This window comes from Phycodurus eques, chromosome 14 (genome assembly GCF_024500275.1).
Source record: "Phycodurus eques isolate BA_2022a chromosome 14, UOR_Pequ_1.1, whole genome shotgun sequence".
Lineage (NCBI taxonomy): Eukaryota > Metazoa > Chordata > Actinopteri > Syngnathiformes > Syngnathidae > Phycodurus > Phycodurus eques.
The window spans coordinates 24,258,077-24,285,726 of NC_084538.1; the positions used below are offsets into that span (position 1 = coordinate 24,258,077).

Sequence of the window (27,650 nt, forward strand, 5' to 3'; positions counted from 1 at the left end):
AGCTGGGATAGGCTCCAGCACGCCCGCCACCCGCGTGAGGAGAAGCGGCTCAGAAAATGGATTGGTGGATGGATGGAGGGTGTTAAACTTGTGTTTTCAGCCGCACCTGCTCGCAATCAGCCTTGCTTGGTAGGTACTGTCTTGCTTGTTGCCATGGGTCTAGGATTTCTCACTCGCTTCCAGTTGGATTCATCTCGTCGATAGTTCTTGCTCCGGCCGTCAAAGGGGACATCTGTCCCATTTGCTCCAGAAACAGCCAGCGGCTCGTCAAGAAGGAGTGTATTGAAAGGCTGGATTTGGACCTTGGGGAGGATCTCTTCCATCCGTGCTCTCCCCACCAAGTCGAGCAACATTCGCAGACGGACTCCCTTAATAGCACGGGACCGTACTATATGTCGCATTCAATGAGCTTTGCTAACAACCACGTTCTCATCGGTTGATTCATTTGACAGTGATGACTGTTTAAGAGCAACTCGGGTCTTCTCAGCTCTCACTGGTGGCATGGGTGTGTGTTCCGTTTTTTGTCTTCCCCCTGTTTCATACACACCTGCTCCTGAGAGCATCTTGACCACCTGTGCCTCCTTCACTCTAATTACCCCTTGCATTTAACCTCGTGTCTCATTCTGTGTCGTCGCGTTCCAGCATTCCTTGTTTCCACGTCACAGACTCACAGTAAGACGAGACCCTGTTCCGATTATCGACCTCGCCTTTTTGCCTCACGTTTTTGGATACTGTTGCCTTTTTTTTTTGGATTGCCTGCGTGTGTACTGACCTCTGCCCGTATATTAAACCTCTCTTTTTGAAACTGTCAATTTTTTTTGGAGTCGTGGATTTCGGGGACCTATCCTCTGTTCCGTTGATGAAAGCTCCTCATCCCATATAGCGACCTCCGTCGACATAGACAGCCGATGAGAGTGTTGTCAGTGTTTAGCTGCTGTGCCCAGGTGTTTTAACCTACCTGCCTCCTCGCCAGTAGACTGTAGACCATTTCATATAGGATAAAAGTCATTGCTATAAGCTGCAAGTGTGTGACCAGGGGTTTAAAGTAATATCAAATATTATTTTTTTCCTCATTTGACCGTTGAGAAAGTGTGAGGAGAAAAGTGCCTTGAACATGCTTTTTATGGTAGCTAAACTCTGCATCAACAGTTGGGACTCTTCATACCCATTATTTTGAACAAAAACTGCTACGGGCTCTCTTGTCTTGTTGTTCAGCATGACTTCATTGTCAAACGCTCAGAATCGCTTTTGCCTCATGTGTGTGTGTGCAGAGAAACCGTGTATGCTCATCAACTTTTGTCTGTTAACATTTCCCAGAATTCAATTTAGACATTTTCACTTTGGGGTGTGCTCACTTGTTGCCAGCGGTGTGTTGAACTGTGTTGAGTTATTTTGACTCAATACATTGACTTTGTTTTGCAAGCTGTGTCACTGACTACTTCACGTTTGAGAGAGGACAGTACATTCATATCTGCACTACTGTCACCCTCCAAGGACAAATCTACTTTTTAGCTGCAAACACGCACACATAATTTTGATTGATTTGCCAATGTCCAAGCCGGTTCTGACTAGTTCTTATCCACATTTGGAGTGGAGGAAAAATACTTTTAGAAGGAAGAGGACAACATCGGAGCTCGCATTGCAACTGTTCTATATCTACTCCTGTTTGAATTAAATGGCACACTGTCCTTGAACACTGCGAGACTCATTTCACAGCTATTAGACCTAAAGAGGAGGACTTTGTCCTGTAAAATGCCCAGTCCTAACACATCGTCCAAACGTGTCATTTCTTCAGAGTTGTGTGAGGGGTGTATTGTACTCACGTTTGTGAGATACTGAAATATCAAGACCTTGGTGTGCACTGTCCCAAAGGGTTTGGGAGAGTTGGTGGAATATTTATATTAAACTTTCATCAAAAGGCTACACTATTGTTTTTCAGTACAATATTTCAATCTTGACTTGGGCCAAGGTACAGTGTAGTAGTGGGAAATGAGTTGACAAGAAATAGATAAACACCACAGTTTTCCTTTATAAAACATCTTGCTAGACTTCAATATGCAACCATTTGTATTAACTCCAGACTGCATCACGTGATTATTTGACGGAATTGATTGTTGAGCATAATATAATTCCACATCTTATGCACAAGTTAAACGTTAAAGACCCCGTTAAGTAATAATAAATGTCTTGTAAATTTGACACACCATGGAGAAGTGTTGTTAACACCCTTCCAAATTTGAATGATTAAAACATTGCCGTAAAATGAGGCTTCAAAATCGTGAAAAATCAAGCCCTTCTTTCCATTCTCAAATGCTGTTGGCATGTCTGCTGAATACACTGAAACCACACCCCACTCAATTGTCATAAATTAGTGTTATTATTATCATAAATTAAGCACAAAAGCCAACTTACACTCATCGCTGGGGTCAATTATAATAATAATAATAGGTGGCATGGTGGGCGACTTAGTCTGTCTCACATTTCTGAGCACCAGGGTTCAATTATCGGCCCCGCCTGCGTGGCTTTTCTCTGGGAACTCCGGTTTCCTCCCACATTGCAAAAAAATGCGTGGTAGGTTAATTGAAGACTCCAAATTGCCTGTAGGTGTGAATGTGAGTGTGAATGGTTGTTTGTGTGTGTCCAGCGAGTGGCTGTCGACCAGTTCGGGGCGTGCCCCGCCTCTCGCCCGAGGATGGCTGGGGTGGGCTCCAGCACGCCCGCGACCCTAGTGGGGATGAGTGGTACAGAAAACATAACATAATGTGACTGCAGTTTGGAATGCTTGCTAGGCACCCAAAGCTGACCATATTCCTTTTTCACTTGGAAAGCCAAAAGAAAACTCTCGCCGCTGCCTGAACCATTTGCACAACCAAATGCCACACAATAAACCACCGTGACATCGCAAAATCATAAGACAACAAATTTACAAGGACGGGAACAACAGCATGGAACAATAGCACACAATGCTGAATTAACAGGATTTTTGGCTCGTGTGATGTCACAGCGACGGAAAGAGACAAAGACCGGAAGGCGCTGGATGCAAAAAGCGGAATTTTATCCATTTAACTGCTGTATATCTGCTATATAATCACTTTGAAATGGCAGATGTGGTTTGTAAAGGGGTTCTAGAGTTATCAAGAAAACATTTAAAATCTTTGTCCTCTGACTTTTAAGCACAAGACCATTACTGGACAGAATGTAGGATAAGCAAGAAAGTGTGTCTGTTAAAACTATTGTAACAAGGGTCAAATGCAGACAAAAATCATGTGAGTTCGACGTCATCTTTGATATTCTAAATGGGTTGAAGTCATCTGGATTTTTCTGGGAATGTTAATTTTCATACTGCAAATATATTGACTTCCCAGAAGTACGTATGTTATTGAGTTAGGCGATATTGCTCTCTAGCCACACTCTGATCTCATTCTCATTCATCTGGATCCATTTAATGTTATTTCTGACTCTCTCCAGTGCCTGCTGCCTTGGCATCTCCCCAGCACCAGCAATGGGATTCAGACTGAAGAAGTGCTCCATCTGCAAGAGCAGCACAAAGCGTCACGTTAAACATTCTGTCCCCTTGTTAACCACCAGATAGTGCATATCTTGGTAGACAATATGACAATGTTTCTGTGTATCAAAAATGAGATTTTCAATAAGTGTTTTAGAAGATAACTGTAGCACTGTCAGATGTCCAGCTTACAAAGCCAAACATATCATACAGTATTTGATAAAATCATTTTTGAGTCCTCTACAGATATATCATGAGTGTATTTGCTTTTCCTGAAAAGCCTGGTGTATTGCATTGGATACATGCATTGCACAGATAATCAACAAGAGGGGAGTATCCAAATAATCCGAATCAGGTTTTCCAGTCATTTTCATGGCCACAGGTGTATAAAATCAAGCACCTATGCATGCAGAATGTTTTTACAAACATTTGTGAAAGAATGGGTTGCTCTCAGGAGCTCAGTGACTTCCAGCGGGGAACTGTGAAAGGATGTCACCTGTGCAACAAGGCCAGTTGTGAAATTTCAGCTCCCAATTCTCTCCTATATATTCCACAGTTGACTGTCAGCTCTATTATAAATGGTAAATGGACTGCACTTATATAGCACTTTATCTACAACATCACAGTGCCCAAAACCACACACTCACACACTCTCACACACACACAAGGACACTTGACATGCGGATGGTCGTAGCTAGGATTTGAACCCGGGACGCTTAGGTCATTAGGCAACCTGCTCTACCTACAGAGCCACAGTTGCCCATAAGGACATGGAAGCATTTGGGAACAACAGCAACTCAGCTACAAAGTGGAATTCCACGTAAACTGATGGCGTGGGGTCAGCGGATGCTGAGGTGCATACTGCTAAGAGGTCGGCAACTTTCTGCTGAATTAATCTGGGTTTGGCGGTTGCCAGGAGAACGGTACTTGTCTGACTGCATTGTGCCAAGTGTGAAGTTTGGCGGAGGGGGGATTATGGTGTGGGGTTGTCTTTCATGAACTGGGCTTGGCCCCTTAGTTCCAGTGAAAGGAAATCTGAATGCTTCAGCATGCCAAGAGATTTTGGACAATTCCATGCTTCCCACTTTGTGGGAACAGTTTGGAGATAGCCCCTTCCACTTCCAACATGACTGTGCACCAGTGCACAAAACAAGATCCATAAAGACATGGATGACAGAGTCTGGTGTGGATGAACTTCACTGGCCTGCACAAAGTCCTGATCTCAACTCGATAGAACTTCTTCTTCTTTTTCTTTCGGCGTGTCCCGTTAAGGGTCGCCACAGCGCGTCATCCTTTTCCATGTAAGGAATGGAATCCTGCATCCTCCTCTCGAACACCAACTGCAATCATGTCTTCCCTCACCACATCCATCAACCTTCTCTTTGGTCTTCCTCTAGCTCTCTTGCCTGGCAGCTCCATCCTCATCATCCTTCCACCATTATACTCACTATTTGCCTGCCAGCTCCATCCTTGTACCAATATACTCACTATTTCTCCTCTGGACGTGTCCAAACCATCAAAGTTTGCTCTCTCTAACTTTGTCTCCAAAACATCGAACCTCGGCTGTCCCTCTGATGAGCTCATTTCTAATTTTATCCAACCTGGTCACTCCGAGAGCGAACCTCAGCATCTTAATTTCCGCCACCTCCAGCTCTGCTTCCTGTTGTCTCTTCAGTGCCACTGTCTCTAATCCGTACATCATGGCTGGCCTCACCACTGTTTTATAAACTTTGCCCTTCATCCTAGTAGAGACTCTTCTGTCACATAACACACCTGACACCTTCCTCCACCCGTTCCAACCTCCTTGGACCCGTTTCTTCACTTCCTGACCACACTCACCATTGCTCTGGGCGGTTGACCCCAAGTATTTAAAGTCCTCCACCCTTGCTATCTCTTCTCCCTGTAGCCTCACTCTTCCCCCACCATCCCTCTCATTCATGCACATATATTGTCTTACTTCGGCTAATCTTCATTCATCTTCTTTCCAGTGCATGCTTCCATCTTTCTAACTGTTCTTCCAGCTGCTCCCTGCTTTCACTGCAGATCACAATGTCATCTGCAAACATCATGGTCCACGGGGATTCCAGTCTAACCTCATCTGTCAGCCTATCCATCACCACTGGAAAAAGGAAGGGGCTCAGGGCTGATGCCTGATGCAGTCCCACGTCCACCTTAAATTCGTCTGTCACACCTACAGCTCACCTCACCGCTGTTCTGCTGCCCTCGTACATGTCCTGTATTATTCTAACATACTTCTCTGCCACTCCAGACATCCGCATGCAGTACCACAGTTCTTCTCTGGGTACTCTGTCATATGCTTTCTCTAGATCTACAAAGACACAATGTAGCTCCTTCTGACCTTCTCTGTACGTTTTCATCAACATCCCCAAGGCAAATAATGCATCTGTGGTACTCTTTCTAGGCATGAAACCATACTGTTGCTCGCAAATACTCACTTCTGTCCTGAGTCTAGCCTCCACTACTCTTTCCCATAACTTCATTGTGTGGCTCATCAACTTTATTCCTCTGTAGTTCCCATAGCTTTGCAGATCACCTTTGTTCTTAAAAATGGGCACCAGTACACTTTTCCTCCATCCCTCAGGCATCTTCTCACGCACTAGAATTCTATTGAACAAGCTGGTCAAAAACTCCACAGCCACCTCTCCTAGATGCTTCCATACCTCCACAGGAATATCATCAGGACCAACTGCCTTTCCATTTTTCATCCTCTTTAATGCCTTTCTAACTCCCCCCTTACTAATCATTGCCACTTACTGGTCCAACACCTCTTCTACTCTGCCTTCTCTCTCATTTTCCTCATTCATCAACTCCTCGAAGTATTCTTTCCATCTAGCTAGCACACACTAGCCTTAATCACCCTAACCTGCTGCACATCCTTCCCATCTCTATCCCTCTGTCTGGCCAGCTTGTATAGATCCTTTTCTCCTTCTTTAGTGTCCAACCTGCCATACATGCCATCATATGCCTCTTGTTTGGCCTTTGCCACCTCTACCTTTGCCCTGTGTCGCATCTCAATGGATTTCTTTCGCCTCTCCTCGGTCCTCTCAGTGTCCCACTTCTTCTTAGCTAACCTTTTTCCTTGTATGATTTCCTGTACTGTGAGGTTCCACCATCAAGTCTCCTTCTCTCCTTTCCTGCCAGAAGATGCACCAAGTACTCTCCTGCCTGCCTCTCTGATTACCTTGGCTGCAGCGGTCCAGTCTTCTGGAAGCTCCTCCCGTCCACCGAGAGCCTGTCTCACCTCTTCCCGAAAAGCTGCACAACACTCGTCCTATCTCAGCTTCCACCACATGGTTCTCTGCCTTTGTCATCCTATGCTGTCTAGCCACACTCTCCCCTACCACTACTTTACAGTTGGTAACCTCCTTCAGATTACATCGTCTACACAAGATGTAATCCACCTGCGTGCTTCTATCGCCGCTCTTGGAGGTCACCCTATATTCGTGCCTACAGCCATTTGCATCCTTGTTGCAAAGTCCACCACCATCTGTCCCTCCAAGTTCCTTTGCTGGATGCCGTACTTACCCATCACCCCTATTACCTTCACCAACATGTCCATTACAATCTGCACCAATTAAGACTCTCTCTCTGTCTGGGATGCTCAAAACTTCTTCGTCAAGCTCCTTCCAGAATTTCTCTTTCACCTCTCGGTCACATCCTACCTGTGGGGCTTAGCCACTAATTACATTACACATAACACCCTCAATTTCAAATTTCAGTCTCATCACTCGATCTGATACTCTTTTCAACTCCAAGACATTCTTAGCCAACTGTTTTTTAAAAATAACCCCGATTCCATTTCTCTTCCCATCTACACCATGGTAAAATGATTTAAACCCTGCCCCTAAACTTCTAGTCTTACTGCCTTTCCACCTGGTCTCCTGGACACACAATATATCAACCTTTCTCCTAATCATCATGTCAACCAACTCCCAAGATTTTCCTGTCATAGTCCCAACATTCAAAGTCCTCACATTCAGTTCTAGGCTCTGTGCTTTCCTCTTCTCTTTCTGCCGAAGAACCCGCTTTCCACATCTTCTTCTTCTTTGACTACGACCCACAGTAGCTGAATTTCCAACGCCGCCGCGCAGGTTGACGGCGCCGGTGGAGGACGTTGTTAACCCGGACCAAGACCGATCCGGTATGGAATTCTTTGGATGAACGCTCATATTTGTTTGGCGAAGTTTTAAGCCGGATGCCCTTCCTGACGCAACCCTCTGCATTTATCCGGGCTTGGGACCGGCCTACAGTTTGCACTGACTTGTGCCCCCCATAGGGCTGCATTCTCAACCCGATAGAACACCTTTGGGATTAATTAGAACAGAGACTGACAGCCAGGCCTACTCATCCAGCTCAACGTGTGAAATGCGCTTCTTGGTGAATGGTCAAAAATTTGTATAAACATACTCCTAAACGTTGTGGACAGCTTTCCCAGAAGAGTTGAAGCTGTTATACAGTAGCTGCAAAGGGTGGAACGACATCATACTGAATCCTAAGGATTACGAATGGGATGCCACTTAAAATCATATGTGAGTCAAGACAGTTGAGTGAAGGCTTTTTGCAATATAGTGTATTTGCTAGTAAATTCCTTTACTTTTCTGATTTTCACAAATATCACAAATGACGGTGACAATAAAGTTAGATTCTACTGTTGTGTTGCACTTTTCTAGCTTGAAGGTGCTCAACGCATTGTTATGCTATCACCACAGTCTCCCAGTCACACGAGGATTACTGGAATATAGTTATGATTGTACAGTAACCCACCGATAGCAATTGAGGGTTCAGTATCTTGCTCAAGGATGCTTCGAAAGTCACCAGGGAGCTGGGGACCAAACCCACAACCTTTGGGTTTAGAAACGATGCTGCCCCATAAGCAAATGATGCCTTTGAAATCAGCGTGGTTGTCACTTTGATACAGCCCAAAGTTAAAAGAACTTTGACAAAATGGAAAACAAAAACTCTGTCAACTGTCTGGCTAAAAGCACTGTTGCTGTATTTCTTTTCTACACTTACAGTTATCAACAATTATGAACATTGTGCATTAGGTTGGATAGACTATTCCTAACCTTCCACAGTTGTAGGTCTGTGTTGTAGTTGGTTGAGATTTGACTCAAAAGGCGACCAAGGTTCCGATCGTTGATAGTGTATCTGTAAAAGAAAATTAATTCATCAATAATCAACAGAATACAGGAAGATAAAAGCATCACTCATGTGCGCACGGGTGCTTGTCTGATAACAAAGGTGTTGCCTGAAGTGCAGTGTATTCTGTGCTGTGCAATAAAATATAAGATGTCATCACGCGATCATTGGCGTCTTGTTTGGAACAGCACCTTTCAATGGAAAGGGATGACACTGCAAATGAGCATTTTGCCTGAATTCTTTTTATGGAACAATGAATGTTATCGTTATCAACACTGACTTCCTTGGCTGCATAGGAAAGTCATTTAACAGCTTTACTCTTTATGAGTTAAGACAATTAAATTGCAGTGGTAGTGTGCATTGTTACTGTTTCACAGTCTTCGATCGTTATCCATGAAAGATTTACTGATCCTGCATGACAGTTATTTAGTTTTCAAATTTTTGTTATGTACCATATTGTTATGTTAGAGTATAAATCTCACTTTAGTGCTTATCAGAAAATCATTATCTTTTACTGACAACTCTAGTCACATCCTAGCCATTCACACCTACAGGCAATTAAAAGTTTTCAATTAACCTACTGTGCATGTTTTTGGGATGTGGGAGGATTTGAAACCGGATGGATTTGAAACCGGGTCCTCAGAACTGTGAGGTAGATGTGCTAACCAGTTTTTTTTTTCTTCATGACTGGTGTCTTTGGACAAAAGTTAAATACAAGAACTGCGTATAATTTATTTATACAAATATGATATGTTATACGTAAACATGAACGAAGCCTAAGAATCAGATACTGTCAACTTTTGTAGCTCTTGAATCAGAATCAGAATCATCTTTATTTGCCAAGTATGTCCAAAAACATACAAGGAATTTGTCTCCGGTAGTTGGAGTCGCTCTAGTACGACAACAGACAGTCAATTTACAGAACACTTTGGAGACAGAAAGACATTGACAAAAAAAAAAAAACAGTCACTGAGCAGTAAAGGGTTGCTAGTTATCTGGTAATGCCGGTACTTTTTTTTTTTCACAATTGTACAAAAGGATGCAGAGTCCTCTACCACTTAGAGCAGTTCGAATGACTAATATTGCAATAGTCCGGTGCAATGACCATTGTGCAAAGGGCGCCGAGATTTCAAGGAGTGTATGCGGTTTAAAGTGACAAGTAGTGCGATAATCTGGGACAATGTTGGTTGCGCAAATGTTGCAGGTACTCCTCAATCAGTGTGCAAATGGAGCAGATGCTACTCTGGCATGAGTGGCCAGTATCGGTCAACAACAGATATGCAAATAGTGCAGCGTGGCGAGACTACTACAGTGAGTGCTCGAGTAATATATAATTGGCCCCACAGAAATGTGACAACAAACTCAAGTCAAAACATTGCCAGCATGTTGTAATGGAATTACAGGTTAGGTGTTTAAGAAGTTGATCGCAAGAGGGAAGAAGCTGTTGGAATGTCTGCTAGTTCTAGTTTGCATTGATCGGTAGCGCCTACCTGAGGGAAGGAGCTGGAAGAGCTGGTGACCGGGGTGCGGAGGGTCCGAGAGGATCCAGCTGCCTTGTGTTAACCGTTGAAACCTTCAAGTTCCTGGGAATTACAGTCTCTCAAGACCTGAAGTGGGCGACCAACATCAACTCCGTCCTCAAAAAAGCCCAGCAGAGGATGTACTTCCTGTGGCTTCTGAGAAAGCACGGCCCGCCACAGGAGCTGCTGAGGCAGTTCTACACAGCGGTCATCGAATCAGTACTGGTTACATCACAGTCTGGTTTGGTGCTGCTACAAAAAAGGACAAACTTCGACTGCAACGGACAATCAAAACTGCTGAAAGGATTGTCGTTACCCCCCTACCCACTCTTGAGGACTTGCACGCTGCCAGAACTAAGACAAGAGCGTGCAAAATCCTCTCGGGCCCTCCAGATCCCGGTCACCAGCTCTTCCAGCTCCTTCCCTCAGGTAGGCGCTACCGATCAATGCAAACTAGAACTAGCAGACATTCCAAAAGCTTCTTCTCTCTTGCGATCAACTTCTTAAACACCTAACCTGTAATTCCATTACAACATGCTGGCAATTTTTTGACTTGAGTTTGTTGTCACATTTCTGTGGGGCCAATTATATATTACTCGAGCACTCACTGTAGTAGTCTCGCCACGCTACACTATTTGCATATCTGTTGTTGACCAATACTGGCCACTCATGCCAGGGTAGCATCTGCTCCATTTGCACATTGATTGAGGGGTATCTGCAACATTTGCACAATCAACATTGTCCCAGATTATCGCATTACTCGTCACTTTAAACTGCATACACTTGCTTGAAGTCTCGGCGCCCTTTGCACAATGGTCATCGCACCGGACTATTGCAATATTAGTCATTCGAAGTGCTCTAAGTGCAAGAGGACTCTGCATCTTTTTGCACAATTGTCAAAAAATAAATAAATAAATGTACCGGCATTACCAGACAACTAGCAACCTTTATTGCTCAGTGACTTTTTTTTTTTTGTCAATGTCTTTATGTCTTTAAAGAGTTCTCTGCCAATTGACTGTCTGTTGTCGTACTAGAGTGGCTCCAATTACCGGAGACAAATTCCTTGTGTGTTTCTTTTGGACATACTTGGCAAGTAAACATGATTCTGATTCTGATTCCAGATCATCTCACTGTTCTGGCTATGATTATGAACATATCAAGCGTTTGGGTCACCATTTATAATCATGTGTTATATCTGAAGGTAGCAGAAGTGGGTGGGATTCATTGAATTAGCTAATTTACTATTATTATTTTTATTAATATTATCCATCCATCCATCCATCCAGAGGCAGGGTACACACTGAAGTGGTCGTGAGTCAATCGCAAGGCACACATAGACAAACAACCATTCACATTCACACCTACAGGCAATTTAGTCGTCAATTAACCTACTACTTTGGAATGAGGGAGGCGCTGTGTGTGCAGGTACATGCTGCGCTGCTGCACTGGGGGCTTCATGCTGGTGGTCTGTGTCCCCAACTCTACGGTAGGGCCCAGGTGCAGATGGCTCCTTGAGATCACAGTTCCTAACCTGGATACTCTGTGCCCAGCCTCAGGTTTCTTAAGTCATTTCGGTATTGTGTTTTTAACAAGTATACGTGTGTCTATTTCTTGGGTCATTCTTTTTTACCTGTATGTGTGTCCATATCTCTGTCCTTGTGGACAAGTTGTTGGAGGGTTCATTTGAATTATTGTAAAGCACTTTGGGTTGCATTGTATGTATGAAAAGTGCTGTACAAATAAAGTTTGATTGGTTGATTATAGTACAGTAACTCTTATCAATCTGTAGGGGAAACTAATGCACCCTAAACAAATTATTTACTTTTTAATTGTGTGTTTATTTTTGCCCATTGTCAATCAAAGAAATCTAATCAAATAAGCTTTAGCTCACCCGCAATGAGGATAAGCAGTCTAACAAAATGGATGGATGGATGCTCGGATGGATGGATAGACCAACGGACAGATAGACGGACGGCTGGATGGATGGATTTTCATACATGACAGTTGTGTAGCTCACCTGCAATGAGGATAAGCAGTCTAACAAAATGAATGGATGGATGGATGGATTTTCACACATGACAGTTGTGTCGCACTGACCTGTTAACCAGGTATTCCCAGTTGAGTGTGGTCCACTCCCAGGCCATGGTCTGACCCATTGGGTTGTAGGACACATATCTCACCAAAGCGAACAGATCTTGGGTTCTCACCACATTCTTATCTTTACAGGCTTCGAGGAGCCTGTTTGCCAAAGTAGATTTTTTAGTATCTGATTTTAACTATACACATTACTCACAAGCGATTCTTGATTCAATTTACTAATGTGTTTTTAAGTTATAATTCAAATAGTTATTGAATATACAGTAATTCTATTGAATTTACACTAATAGTACCAATAATACGACATAGTATAGAGGAGGAAAGGCAGCCATATTTGCTAAAAGACTTTGTAACTTCAGACAACAGAAAACCACTTGGTTGGAAAGGACATATTTCTTTCCAAAGTTAGAAATAAGCATCTTCATCAATGAGTCTATATCATCATTTCGTGCTCGTGCAACTAATCTTTCTTGACTTAGTTGACCATCTGATAGATTGTTAGGAAGTTAATCATGAAGGTAAATGTGTATCCTAATTTTCATCCAGTCATTGTTACTTAGATGTACTGTCAAGAGTTTGTTGAGAAATTTTCTAAATTTGATCAATGATTCAAAAAATCCAATGGTGATTTCTTCAATTACCTCCAAAGAAGATTTACATCCTGTACAGAAGCCAGTCCATACAGCAACTTGTCTTTCTCCTGAGCCAAGAAGGTGTTCTTGTATCTCTGAAACATGATGTTCCACTTAGCTTCAGTGCCCGAGTTTTTCATGCCATAACGATAAACTAGCAACCTCAGGTTTACTGCTACATTGCTGGAAAAGAAAATTAATTGTTGTTACTGTTATCTCTTTTTATTGACCCATTGGCAGAGAATCATTCTTAAAAGAATCATGATCATATCACAAAGAATGAGTTAGCCTTGTTAGTTTGTAGTGGGTTTTTACAGTTCTACAAACCTGATACTTCCATTAATCCATTGATCAAAAATGTCTGACGCTTCATTCAATGTAATCTGATCTCCCATTTGACAAGCAATGCTGAGCACAGTCTCCCGCAGTAACCTGATAGAAAAAGCCACCAATAACTTGACATAATCATAAACAGCCACACTTGGTCACATCAGAGTGATAACTCTAGTTACTCATAATGTTACTAATGAATATGATGTAAAAAGCCACTAAACATATCATCTGGCTGAGGTTGCCAAACCTCTCTGTCTGTGTCTGTGTTCCAACATCATTCCATCCAAGTTCAGATGAAATTGCTTTTACATGATCACGGAACAGTTTCTGGGGGGGGGAGATAAAAACAAGCAATTCAGGATGGTACTAGGTTTGCCTGTGACCGCTATCTTCCCAGTGCCAATGCAACATTTGATTTGTGGATATATATGAAATACATGTAATCTGTGACCCACCTGAAACTTTGGGTAGAGAGCAGTATTGCCTGACAGCATGTCCCGAACATAGGCAATAGAGGAGGCGACACGGTCCCATACAATGTAGTGAGGCTCATTTTTTAGATACATGGTAAGGTTAAAAGCATGGCCATAATCTATGATGTCTGCCCTGAACAATAAAATCAAATTAAGATTTTACCATACATGTCATTAACATTTTGTTTGTACTGTGTAATTTTGCCCTGTGCTTTACCTTGCTAGAGCAAATACATCGTCAATGTAGCTTGTGCGATCAGCTGCATCGAACTCCTGTTTGAGAAAGAAAATAAAGAAAGGTTTTGAAGAATTCTGCAGGCGCTTCACTGAGACAATACTGATCATTAAACTATCAAAGTCGACAAATTGCTTGAAGGCTTTTCATTTTCAAATTACTGTATTTATCAGAGTCTAATTATTGTTATCTGTCCTAGTATTTACTGGTGTAGAATGCCAACATTAATGCTGTGTGAGAAGGTTAATGTCATTCTAAAAATAATGCTGAGTTTTGACTGACACTGTCAGAGAGGTATTCATTTCACAATTTTTACATTATTGTGGTTGTAGGTTGCAATCGGGTAAAACAGAATTTGTGACTGAGACATGTTTATAATATTTTGACCCTGTAATGCAGTGAAAGGAGGCAACCAAAATATAAGAACCCCCGTCAGTAGGATGCAGTCAATTTTGACATCAGAGAAGATGTTTTTGTAAACCTGTCTTTGAGATTTTAAGTAGTGTTACAGAGTTTGTGTGTCATCTAGATGAATTTAACTATTATTCAGTTTCTAATGTAAAAAGGGGACATTATCGAACATTTGTTTCTGAAACGTCTGTACAGTATGCAAATTATGTGAGTGGTTGCCCAACCAACAAGTGTGAAATCCATCCATTTGTAATAGCCTATCTCAGCTGACTTTGGGTGGAAGGCAGACTACACCCTGAACTGGTCACCGGTCAGTTGCAGGGCACTTATTGACACAGACGACCATTCACGCTCACATTCATACCGTCACTGAGTGGGAGCTGAACCCACTGTGCCAGTACTGAAGTCAGGCAAATGTACCACTATACCATCAGCTCACCATCAAATGTGTCTGTGAGCGAGCTGTTCTGGATTTCTGCACATACACAAATCTCACTGGCATCGCTAAAACCAAAAAAACGTAAATCTACCAAGTAGTCGTTTTGAAGCTGTTGGCTAATCGCGTTCCACATCTGGTCATCATGGTTGACTCGGTAGAATCCTATGTGATCATTGTTGATCTTCAGCAGGCCGTCCACTGAAAATGAGTAGTTACTTAGAACGTGCTCTGAAAAACATGGATTGAAAACGAAAACGTTACTTTAGATCGGCATGCTGGGATTCATTTGGAACTTTGCTACCCCAAATGTATTGTTAAATGAATATATTAAGTATATATTGTACAGTATATACAAAAAGTGCCTTTTCTTCTACAGTCCCCTCCAAACGTATCGGAATGGCAAGGTCAATTCCTTTGTTTTTGTTGTATACTGAATACATTTGGGTTTCAGATCAAAAGATGAATATGAGACAAAAGTTCAGAATTCCAGCTTTTATTTCATTGTATTTACATCTAGACGTGTTAAACAACTAGGACTGAGGACCTTTTGTTTGAAGCCACCCACTTTTCAAAAGAGCAAACGTATCGGAACATGTGACTGATGGGTGTTTGTAGTTGCTCAGGTGTTGCCTTTTATAGTAGATTGATTGCTTAAACATTAGATAGTGATTGTGTTTGGCTTTTGGTTTCACCTGTAAAAACTGTATTTGTTTTTAAGCAAACCTGAAGACCAAAGAGCTGTATATGGGAGCAAAGCAAAGAGAAGCTGAGAGAAGAGGGAAAATCGATCAAAGCTATTGCACAAACATTGAGCATAGCAAATACAACAATTTGGAATGTCCTGAAAAAGAAAGAAACTACTGGTGTACTGAGCAACAGACATCGAAAAGGTATGCTCAACTAAGACTTTTACTTCTAGCAATCGCTAAAAAAAACAACACTGTTAAACTGGAAAGATAAGCGACCAACTAATGGGAAAATCTTGTCATAGAGTATATAACACTAGAAAATATCTCTGCCAAACATAATAAGCCAATGGATAACTTCAAGAAAAGTTGGTCACCTTTCATTAAAATGGTGAACCTTTCAGAATTTCATACTGAAATCTAATGTAATGTGATGTGTAATGTAAATGTAATGTGACCAAACCATATCTTCTCATTTTAGACCACTGTGCATGCCATAGGATCACTTGCATCCACACCTATCCTTCTGGATCTGCGATGTGGGCCTCTGGGGATGCTGGGCCTGTTTCCCTCTCCTCCTTTTGGGTCTGGTTATGACCGTGTTGCCCTCCTGAGGAGTGCCGGTCCCGGCTGCTCTCTATCCCTGGGTGCCGGGGAGGTGCCCGCTGGCCGGGGGTCTCGTCCTGGTCTCCGGGTGGGGGCTTAGGGGCCATGCTGCTGCATCCAGGGCCAGTGTCCTCCTCTTCCTTCTCCCTGGTGCGCTCCGCCGTGGTTGTCACCCCTCTCTCCCTCGGGCTGTGTGGGGTCCCCAGCTGACTTGGGGCTTATGGTAGGGTGTCAGCACTTCCTGCCTTGGATGGGCCTGCCTTCTATGCCCTGTTCTGGTCACTGGGAGATGGTCAGATGGAGATGGGTAGAGGGGGGGAATTAGCTGGAGAGTGGTGACCTTTCTCTGTGGTTGGCCAGCCGGTCGGGCCGGACCCGCAGGAGCCTAGCCTCTTACTTCACACACTGCACATTTTTAGTACTCATGTTCATCATACAGTGCGAACTCCACTTTGAGCTGCAGGCAACTGCCTTCCCCACCGAGAGGGCAAAAATTGCTTTCGTCATTTCCCACCTGACTGGTCGTCCGGAGGCGTGGGCTACTGCTGAATGGAGCCCCAATTCCACCGCGTGTCATTCGTGGGCTTTCTTCGTCGAGACTATGAAGCAAATGTTTCAGTTTTCCACACCAGATCGTGAGGCAGCTCGCTCCCTTGTCACCTTACACCAAGGCAAGCGCAGGGTTTCAGATTACGCGATAGAGTTACACATTCTAGCAACTGAGAGCCAGTGGAATAATAGGGCACTACTCGATGCATTTTTTCAAGGACTATCCCCCGCCGTCAAAGATCATTTAGTCCCGCTAGACCTGCCGACTGACTTGGACACTCTCATCGCTCTCGGCGTAAAAATCGACAAAAGGCTTTTGGATCGCGAACTGGACGGAGTTTGGTGGAGGGCTGCATCACCGCGTACTTGGAGGACGAGCATCGGTGCCCAGTCAAACCAAGGCAGATCCCCTGTTTCCGGTCTCAATCCACTGGCTAGCGTCACCACGGATGAACCCATGCAACTGGGCAGGTTCCGTCTCTCCCCTGAGGACGTCAACGTCGGCTGAGGGAAGGGCGGTGCTTCTACTGCAGGCAGTTGGGTCATTCCGTGAGCAACTGTCACGTCAAGGTTGCCGGTGCCGGTAGCAAGGGTACGAGAGCGGTGAGTCTAAATTTCATTAAGGAAGACCCTACCCGGGTTCTTCCTAAAGTGACACTATGCTATCCTGATCAAGAAATTCATACACCTGTATTAATTGACTCTGGTTCTGACGCAAACTTACTCAACTCTCTCCTCGTTGGACGGATGCACCTTAGAACCTTTCAAATAAAACGCCACCGCAACACCTATGCTGCAGATGGCAGTTTTATGGCCAAGATCACTCACCGCACCCAAACACTCACATTGACATTTCCTGATTCTCACTCGGAACACAATAGATTTCATGTTTTTGACGCCATGAATCATGACCTTATTTTCGGAAACCCATGGTTGAAATTACATAAGCCCCACATTGACTGGTCCTCTGGGCAGGTTATGTCATGGGGCAGCAATTGCGCCCAGAACTATTTCAAGCCTCCATGTGATGTTCAGGGCTATGTTTCAAATGACACTCTTAATTGGAGTGTCAAACTGTCATAGGTGTGTGTTCCAGTTGTTGTCTTCCCCCTGTCTCGTACCCACCTGCTCCTGAGAGCATCTTCACCACCTGTCCTATCCTCTGTTCCGTTCATGACACAAACATCACAACAAAAAAGGTCAACCTTGGTTTCATCAGACCAGAAAACATTGTTTTGGAGATTTTTTCATGGTAGGATGAAACCAAGATTGAATTTTTGGCCATAATTCCAAAAGGAATGTTCACTGCACATCACCAATCGAACACCATGCCAACAGTGAAGCATGGTGGTGGCGTCCTCATGCTTTAGGACTGTAATTCTTCAGCTGGAATTGGGGTCTTGGACAAGGTAGAGAGAATTATGAACAGTTCCAAATACCAGTCAGTATTAGCACAAAACCTTTAGCCATCTGCCAGAAAGCCACATTCCCAGTTATAACAGCGTATATGTACCTGGAATTCAGAGCTAAAGGCAACAACAATTATAGGACCAGGCCAAAAGTTATCTGTGTCCAGGAACACCGGGTGGTCTGCCCCCAGGAGGGGACATTGATACCTCAATTGAAGTTGAGGCTGGGCAACACAATGAGAGGGTGGTTTCAACAAGACTATTGTAATTCCAGGTGGCTGTCTGTCCCCATCTGTCTGTATCAGCCCTTCAATTGCACGTACGCTAAATGCAGGGTGTAAACTACAATCCTTGTTCCCACACATAGATATGATGAATGAAGCAGAGCATCCTACCTGTGCTGCTCTTGTCAAACAGGACTGACATGTTCTTATTGCTCTTCACAGAGTGTGACTTGATTGGGATAGTCCACTTGTAACTGTGGCAAAAATACACAACATGAACTCATGTAAGACTGTAATACCACTGATTCTTCCTCAATCTTCAAATGGATTTACCATTCAGATTTAGTGACATTTTATGTAGAATAATTCCATTTTTCAGGACTGAGAGGTATTTTGATATAGGAGATAATTAAGTAAATTAAACTATATTTTTTAATCCTTGGATGAAAACCCTTTGATGTTACAAGTGCTTGAAGGCTGCAGGCCAAAGATATCATTCAAGTTTCCCTGCCTTCACTAACCATTCTACTTTAAAGGTTCTCCAGTTGTTTCCATAGTCTGTTTCGAGTCCTTATTTATTGTACTAAGAACCATCAGTTTTGTAGCATTTGGCTGAACTTTTGGCATAGTGCATCACTCTATAAACCTTGGAATTAATCTTGTTTTCTGTGTCAGCAGTCACACGTAAATGAACACCAGCACTAAACACTTTTAAAGAGCAGTTATTACAGTATGGGCCATATCTCGCATGTGCTTAAGTCAGAAAAGGCATGCAGCGCATTCCCCCGTCCACTCAAATCTGTCATTTACAAATGCTTATGGCAGGTATACGCAATCCTAAAATGTGGGCATTCCCAGTCAAATCTGGCCCTGCGTGCATGCTCATGGATTTTGACTCTCTTTCTCTTGTTCGCTCACTTTCTCTCTTTATATTTGAGATGTATTTTTTTTTTTTTGTCAAAGTCTAATTTTTTTTTCTTCCTATGTATAAATCTATACTGTGGAAATGTTTACGAATTCAAAGTGTCTTTCTGTATTTCTTACCCGAATGGTGAAGGAGGTTGGTTGGCATCAGCATTAGGATCCAGGAGAAAACGATTTTGGTTCAATTTGGCATTTGTCTCTGTGACAGTCAACTCTACCATTGGATAACCCATCTGCTTGGTCCATGTGTCCATTACCTCTCCAATCGGAAACCCGCTAACCTATCCACAAGAAAATGTGTATTGCTTAATGACCAGAACACACAGACAATATAATCTTAATCCAGCGACAGACATAGACCAAACGCACATTTTCTAGAGATGCCCAAAAGTTGTTGGTTTTAGCATTCTTGAAGTAGTAGTCTTTTAAATATTTCTGCAAAAACAAGGAAGAAGTCTTTAATGAGTCCGATTAAACATTGGGGAACATTCAATTTTATTCAAATTTAATTTGAGAATTTTTTTTTTACCCCCCCCCATAGTCTTTTTAAGGTTGCAGACAAAGGGCTACTTACCTGACAGCCATCTCTGAACACGTCTTTACCCATCCAGTCCTCAAGCATCCTGAGAATTGATGCTCCCTGCACAAAAAAATAAAAATAAAACAAAACTGGATTTATAAGTCTTTAATTAATTTCCAGTGATACAAGGACACATTTTGCCATGGCCAAACCTTGCTGTATGATATGGCATCGAACACAGAGGTGATTTCTGCGGGGGATGCCACATTCACAATAATTGGGTGGGACGAGAGGAGTGCGTCATCAACCATAACAGGAAGTACATCACTGATTATCATTATGTCCCGCTGCAAACATGAAGGAGACTGAAATCAGCATTTTGAGACACTTAAAGTGGCCTATTTTTCTGTGCAAAACTACCATGCCCCAGCTAGGCTCTGCTTTCTCCACACCGATGTACTCAAAGAAGCTTGCAAAGCCTTCATTGAGCCAGAGATCATCCCACCAATCCATTGTCACGATATTTCCAAACCACTGCAAAAAAGTTCCTCCTAACTTGAGTAAAATACAATTATTTTATTGATCATCAAGCAGGCACAAGTTTGATTTAAATATTATATTTGATCGACAAGCACTTGGAGAGTGTTTTTTTCCTGATGTAGCTACTTTACATCACCACAATGAAGTTGAAGTAAAACAATCAAAATCTGATTGAATATAAGGTTTCACAAACATATTACATTAGCTTTAAAGAATTTCATCCATTTTATGCCGAGTATCTATCTTCGTTTTCACAGACTCAAAAGCATTTGGTCAAAATATATCTATAGCCTTTAAAACCTCAGAGGTCTCTAACCCAAGAACACCACCAAATTTTGAGTTTCCTCTGGAGACACTTTGTTTGGCCTTCACTGCAGCCATTGACCAAGCAGTGACTAAAGGCGGCTGAAGTGAAGGTCAAACAAAATGTCTCCTGAGAAAACTCATGAACTGCTCGAGTTTAAGGTCTTGCTGCTTGAGAAAGTGAAGCAGAATTATTCCGTTGTCAACACCAAGTGAGTTCAATTAGCAGTTATAAATGCTGGTAACATAACACTTTCCGCCCCATGTGTGAGACATTATGCTCCCATGATTGATAGCTGACCTTTTTTTTTTTTTAAAAAAAATTTTTTTACTGTCAATGTTGGCATCATTTGATCTCAATCCATTGGAACATGCTTTTATCTTACTTTCCACTAGGCAAGAGTAAAGGCAGCAAACCCATGAGCAAGCAGCAACTGAATGCTGAGGTTTGGTAACGTATCCCCAGTGTTGAAACTCTTCCAAGATTTCAAAGATTTTGCGATATTTTTTTTTATACCTTGTAACTTCAACCCGACAGTCGAACACTTAAATCCAATGTTTACTTCAAATCCATTGTCCTAGTGTATAAAGACAAAATCATAAAAAAAAACATTGCTGTCCAAATACGTTTGGACAACTATAGTTGATGACACAGTATGTAATCGGTGGAATTACCAACAATCAGATAATAAAAGCTTGTGCATGAACATCTGACAGGCATCAGCCTTCGGACAAACAATTTTACAAGAGTGTACTGTACAGGGTAAAGGTTTATTGTTTATTGCCTTTACGAGGGTTGCGTCGTAAAAGACTATCATTTGTATGTTTGACTACAAATCATCCACTGATGCCTTCTTCCTGTAACTTTGAACAGTTCATAAAACTTAACTGACTGCTTCCATGCTTCCTATCTCCAACCTTAAAGTAGATGTTACAGTATCTGTGAAACAAATATTCAAAGATCCAATGACAAAAAAAGAGCTTTACTACAATTGTCTGTAACAAATCTGTGCATTCTTGTGTGACAATGATATGAGGAGTCACAACATTGCCAAAAGATACTAAACTCGCCAGTTCAAAACATTTCCATTCATTTGTGGTGAAGCATCTTAAATAGAGGGCTCAAATATACAGTAACATAACCCACATAATTAAAACAAATGATTTCCTTGCTTATGTATTTATTGTATATATTTTTTCATGATTCAAATTTCCTGCTGTTGGAAAATGTCATTAAGAACCCTTACCTGGTGAACCAGCTCATGGGCAATAACACTGGCAACCCTTTGCTTATTGTAGGACGATGATTGTTTCTCGTCATACAGCAAGTTGGTCTCCCTGTAGGTGATGAGTCCCCAGTTTTCCATTGCACCTGTGCCAAAGTCAGGGATGGCTATCTTGTCTAGGTAAAACACAGACATGCACACAAACACACACATACATACCCCTATAAATATTGCACAATTTATTTATTCACTTTTCATAAGAAGAGATTTGTGACTAAATATGGTGATAAATGAAGACTAATGAAATGTTACCCAGTTTTGGGATGGAGTAGTTCATATTGAAATATTCCTCAAAGTAATCAAAAATTATTTTGGTTGTGTTTGCTGCATATGTTGCAGTTTCTATCTGACTTGGCTGGGTGTAGATTCTCAACTAGAAAGACAAAGAAAATACATATTCTGTGCCCGGTTATCGTGAAATCACTAAATACTGAAGTGGTAACAAAAGTAGGAAGCAGTGGTGGTAAACTCACAGGAATTCCTCGGGCAGATAGTCTTTCCACATGATCGAACTGGTGCACAGCAAAGCATACCAAATAGGTACTCATTGGAATGGACTTCTGGAATGAGGTCCTCATTTTATTGCCAGACAGAAGTTCGGGGGCACTCTGAACAGACAGTGGAAACGGGTAATGAGGCTAATGTGCATGTAATTCAGTCTGCAAAACTGGGTACATTCCCCAGCCCCACAAATGAGAGGAGGGAAAAAATTTGTTCCTCTGTGTTATTATTCACAGTATTCACCCTTGTCATTCTTGTTTGTTTTTTTGTTTTTTTACCCCCAGAGGATTGTGACATAATTTAGCATTGGAGTTATGCTATTGAATCTTGAATTTCCTCTTCTCGTTCCTCTTTTTCTTACTATTAGCAACTGCACAGTGTAATTGTAGCAGTACATACAAGCAATTCAAAGGTAAAAGTTGTACCAATGTTCCATAAATAAGAAAAAAAAAAAGAATAAAAATATAAACTACAGGACTTTGAAGGCACTGATGGTGTAGTGGTACACTCGCCTGACTTTGGTGCGGGCAGCATGGGTTCAGTTCCCACTCAGTGTGAATGTGAGTGCGAATGGTTGTCTGTGTCTATGTGCGCCCAGTGACTGACTGGCGACCGGTTCAGGGTGTAGTCCGCCTTTCGCCCGATGTCAGCTGGGATGGGCTCCACCATCCCGCGACCCTAACCAGGATAAGCGGTTTTGAAAATGGATGGTGGATTGACTTTGAAGGGTGACTTCACACATCATGGTTCAAGTGGCACAATTTTGAGATGGGTCATGTCAGCGTAAAGACAAATAAACACGAAATTGGATGTCTTCACATCAGAAATAGATCTCTTTCAAATGTGGCTATAAATTACATCTTCAGATGTGACTGTAATCCATCCATCCATCCATTTTCTACCGCTTACCTGAGGTCGGGTCGCGGGGGCAGTAGCTTTAGCAGGGACGCCCAGACTTCCCTCTCCCCAGCCACTTCATCCATCTCTTCTGGGGTGATCCCGAGGCGTTCCCAGGCCAGCCGAAGGATATAGTCTCTCCAGCGTGTCCTGGGTCGTCCCCGGGGTCTCCTCCCGGTGGGACGTGTCCGGAACACCTCACGAGGGAGGCTTCCGGGAGGCATCCGAATCAGATGCCCCAACCACCTCATCCGGCTCCTCTCGATGTGGAGGAGCAGCGGCTCTACTCTGAGATATTCCCGGATGACCGAGCTTCTCACCCTATCGCTAAGGGAGAGCCCGGACACCCTGCGGAGGAAACTCATTTCGGCCGCTCGTATCCGGGATCTTGTTCTTTTGGTCATGACCCGCATAGATGAGGGTAGGAACGTAGATCGACCGATAAATTGAGACCTTCACCTTGCGGCTTAGCTCCTTCTTTACCACAACGGATCGATACAAAGTCCGCATCACTGCAGACGCTGCACCGATCCGCCTGTCGATCTCCCGTTCCATTCTTCCCTCACTCGTGAACAAGACCCCAAGATACTTGAACTCCTCCACTTGGGGCAGGATCTCATGTGACTGTAATGTAAACTGAAAACTCAGATCTACTGTGTCATTGCAAGCCTAAGATCCTAAAAAATATGCCAATTGGACAAAAACAAATATTGCGCATTCATGTTTTTTCACGTGTTGAGTGATATCAGATGCATTTCACTTGAAATTCATAAATCCCAGAAATGGGATATAGGTATTACATTCAGAATTTGGTACTTTGACCTGTAGTGTCAATCCAGCCTAACCCCCAAATGCGCTTCGTGTGACAGTGTTGTGTAGCCCTATTACCTTGACATCTCTCCCCACAGTGTAGAGAGATGAACTCGAGTCAATAAAGTGTGTGGGGGAAAAAACAATACAGTATACGGACTGGATTGAGGTGTGGACACTATTTAACTGCCATAAAAAGTCAATGTTTGCAAAAAATTTTTGTGCAAACACTGTTATTTAAAACTTTCTGTTCCCACACATTTTGACATTATCATCCATTCATGCATCCATTCTCCATACCGCTTATCCTCATTAGGGTCGCGGGCATGCTGATCCTATCCCAGCTGACTCTGGGCGGGGTACACCCCGAAGTGGTCGCCAGCCAATCACTGGGCACTTATAAACAAACAACCATTTGCGCTCACATTCACACCTAGGGGCAATTTAGAGTCTTCAATTAATCTCCCATGCATGTTTTTGGGATGTGGGAGGAAACCAGAGTACTCAGAGAAAACCCACACAGGCACAGGGAGCACATGCAAACTCCACACAGGGGAGGCCGGATTTGAACCCTGGTCCTCAGAACCGGCAGATGTGCTAACCAGTCGTCCACCGTGCCGCCATTATTTATCAATGTAGGATATTATCATCAGATGTTGCAACTTCAATACCTACCTCAGGTGGCATGTTGGACAGGACACCATAGGATGCGTCATGAATGATCGAGATTTTATAGGTAGCCTTTTTGTTGGGTTCATCAAAGCAGGGAAACGATTTCCGTGCATCTGTTGGCTCATGATCAGTCGCAGCAATCTTTCTGATAGAACAAAGGAAAGTGTAGTCCATAAACAGTGACTTCTCTTCAACCCATTTTACAGTATGTATAGCTGAACCTTTATTTGAATACATGAGTAAAAAACAAGATCTTTTTTTGTAATTATTACCCTGCATTCCGCAATAACTCATGCACTGTGAGTTCCTTCGTAATGTTTTAATTTCCATCTTTTGATTATCCTTTCCTCCATGAAACAAATGTAGGCGCTACCGATCAATGCAAATTAGAACTAGTAGACATTCCAACAGCTTCTTCCCTCTTGTGATCAACTTCTTAAACACCTAACCTATAATTCCATTACAAGAAGCTGGCAATTTTTTGACTTGAGTTCGTTGTCACATTTCTGTGGGGCCAATTATGTATTACTCGTGCACTCACTGTAGTTGTCTCACCATGCTGCACTATTTGCATATACTGGCCACTCATGCCAGAGTAGCATCTGCTCCATTTCTACACTGATTGAGGAGTATCTGTAACATTTGCACAACCAACATTGTCCCAGATTATCCCACTACTCGTCACTTTAAACCGCATACACTCCTTGAAGTCTCAGCGCCCTTTGCGCAATGGTCATTGCACCGGACTATTGCAATATTAGTCATTCGAACTGCTCTAAGTGCTAGAGGACTCTGCATCTTTTTGCACAATTGTTTTTTTGTCAATGTCTTTATGTCTTCAAAGTGTTCTGTAAATTGACTGTCTGTTGTACTAGAGCGGCTCCAACTACCGGAGACAAATTCCTTGTGTGTTTTGGACATACTTGGCAAATAAAGATGATTCTGATTCTGATTCTGATTACCAAGGACTAGATGTCCCTCCAAAGTTGATAAAAGATGAGAAGAAAACTGGTAAGGGTGGCAGACTAGATGCACGCACGCACACATGCACGCGCGCATGCACGACACACACACACACACACATACACATATAGTCGTCTGGGAGCTTGAGGGTTCTGTGCAGGATTTTCGCTGTTCCCAGTATTGCGCTCTTCTGGACGGAGATGTCGGATGTTGTTCATGGTATCTGCTGGAGCCATCTTCCCAGCTTGGGGGTTACTACGGGCACCACTATTGGCTTCATCATCCATCCATCCATTTTCTGAGCCGCCTCTCCTCACTAGGGTCGCGGGCGTGCTGAAGCCCATCCCAACTATCATCGGGCAGGAGGCGGGGTACATCCTGAACTGGTTGCCAGCCAATCGCAGGGCACATACAAACAAACAACCATTTGCACTCACATTCACACCGACGGGCAATTTAGAGTCTCCAATTCATGCATGTTTTGGGGATGTGGGAGGAAACCGGAGTGCCCAGAGAAAACCCACGCAAGCACGGGGAGAACATGCAAACTCCACACAGGTGGGGGCGGGGATTGAACCCGGGTCCTCAGAACTGTGAGGCTGACGCTCTAACCAGTCGTCCACCGTGCCGCCTGGCTTCATCATCACATTTTATAATCTATATACTGTCTAATATTCATCCATCCATCCATCCATTTTCCAGACTGCTTATCCACACAAGGGTCGCGGGCGTGGTGGAGCCTATCTCAACTATCTTCGGGCGAGAGGTGGCGTAGACCATGCACTGGTCACCAGCCAATCGCAGGCCACATAGAAACGGAAAACCATTCGCATTCACATTCACGCCTATGAGCAATTTAGAGTTTTCAATTAATCTACTATGCATGTTTTTGGGACGTGGGAGGAAACCGGAGTACCCAGAGAAAACCCATGCAGGCATGGGGAGAACATTCAAACTCCACACAAGGGAGGCCAGATTTTGAACCCGGGGTCTTCAGAACTATGACGCAGATGTGCTAACCAGTGTGTGTGTGTTTGTGTGTGTGTGTGTGCGTTTGTGCGTGTGTGTGTGTGTGTGTGTGTGCGTGTGTGTGTTTGTGTATACTGTGTATATGGGATGGGGTTGATGAAATAAAGAGACTTTGAATATTTCTATGGAATAAAAGTCACACAAAAACGATAGCTTAAACACAAAAACAAGATAGCTTAATGACGGAAAATGTCATTAATGCACTTACTTGGTAACTCCTGTTTCTGTGTAAACGACTCGGTAAAATCCCACCAAGGAGCCGTTAAGCCACCCTTGGAAATCCAACCTGAGCACATAGACCTCACCGGGGCCAGTGACCGGCAGCTCCTCTGTAGCCTCAACCACCACATACTCCTGTGGTTGATATTCAAAGCAACTCTTTACTGACACATCCTTCTGCTCTCCCTGCCGGCCCAACAACATTAGCCTAGGCTTGTCACTGACAAATGTCTCTCTGATATGGAGCCACAGATGGCGGGTGGGCTTGCTGACTTGCACTTGGATCTCCACAGTGCCCGTGTAGGTATCGTCGACAAGGTCTGGTTCCAGCAGCAAGTCATAATGGACCGGTTTCACATAGTCAGGCAGACGAAAATTCTTCCAGTCTCCACTACTGTCAGTGGAAGGATTGCAGGGCCCCCTACCAGGTATTGGGGGTAGCGTAGGCACCGTTGTGGGGGCTGGTGTAGACTGTGTGGTTGTTGTGGTCGTATCAGTCCTGGAGAGGCCCACCCCAAGACCCACTGCCAAAGAGCAGACCACTACTATAATACAAATGATAAATACATGCTTGCCACGGATGCAGTATTGCCTCTTTTCATGCTCCAAGTCCATGCTGTTGAACATAATTGCCATCCAATGCTCGAATGCCTAAAAAGAATGGAATTTGTCCAAGTACCAAACTGCAGTTGTAGCTGAAGACTGTG

At 43.2% G+C, this 27,650-nt stretch overlaps 1 protein-coding gene across 1 annotated transcript; it reads right to left on the reverse strand.

Moving 5' to 3' along the window:
- Positions 1 to 2,604: 2,604 nt before the first annotated feature.
- Positions 2,605 to 27,650, reverse strand: enpep (glutamyl aminopeptidase). The gene is made up of 20 exons (XM_061696416.1): positions 26,933 to 27,650; positions 24,736 to 24,877; positions 22,326 to 22,460; positions 22,105 to 22,225; positions 21,814 to 21,968; positions 20,144 to 20,257; positions 19,936 to 20,070; positions 19,778 to 19,843; positions 19,573 to 19,638; positions 19,324 to 19,484; positions 18,451 to 18,533; positions 14,897 to 15,033; positions 13,938 to 13,993; positions 13,703 to 13,853; positions 13,495 to 13,574; positions 13,242 to 13,346; positions 12,924 to 13,097; positions 12,283 to 12,423; positions 8,593 to 8,674; positions 2,605 to 3,531 (listed from the first exon to the last, which is right to left on the reverse strand). Exons 1-20 carry the CDS (start codon positions 27,577 to 27,579, stop codon positions 3,385 to 3,387), a joined length of 2,898 nt encoding a protein of 965 aa, XP_061552400.1. The 5' UTR covers positions 27,580 to 27,650; the 3' UTR covers positions 2,605 to 3,384.

Bases quoted from the DNA above. Each gene is read 5' to 3' on its own strand.
- enpep (XM_061696416.1), bottom strand. From the start codon at position 27,579: ATGGCAATTATGTTCAACAGCATGGACTTGGAGCATGAAAAGAGGCAA. The intron at 24,878-26,932 runs GTAAGTGCATTA...TTGTTCTATCAG, and splicing joins ACAGAAACAGGAGTTACCAA to AAAGATTGCTGCGACTGATC. The intron at 21,969-22,104 runs GTAACATTTCAT...TGTTTTACCTAG, and splicing joins CTACTCCATCCCAAAACTGG to ACAAGATAGCCATCCCTGAC.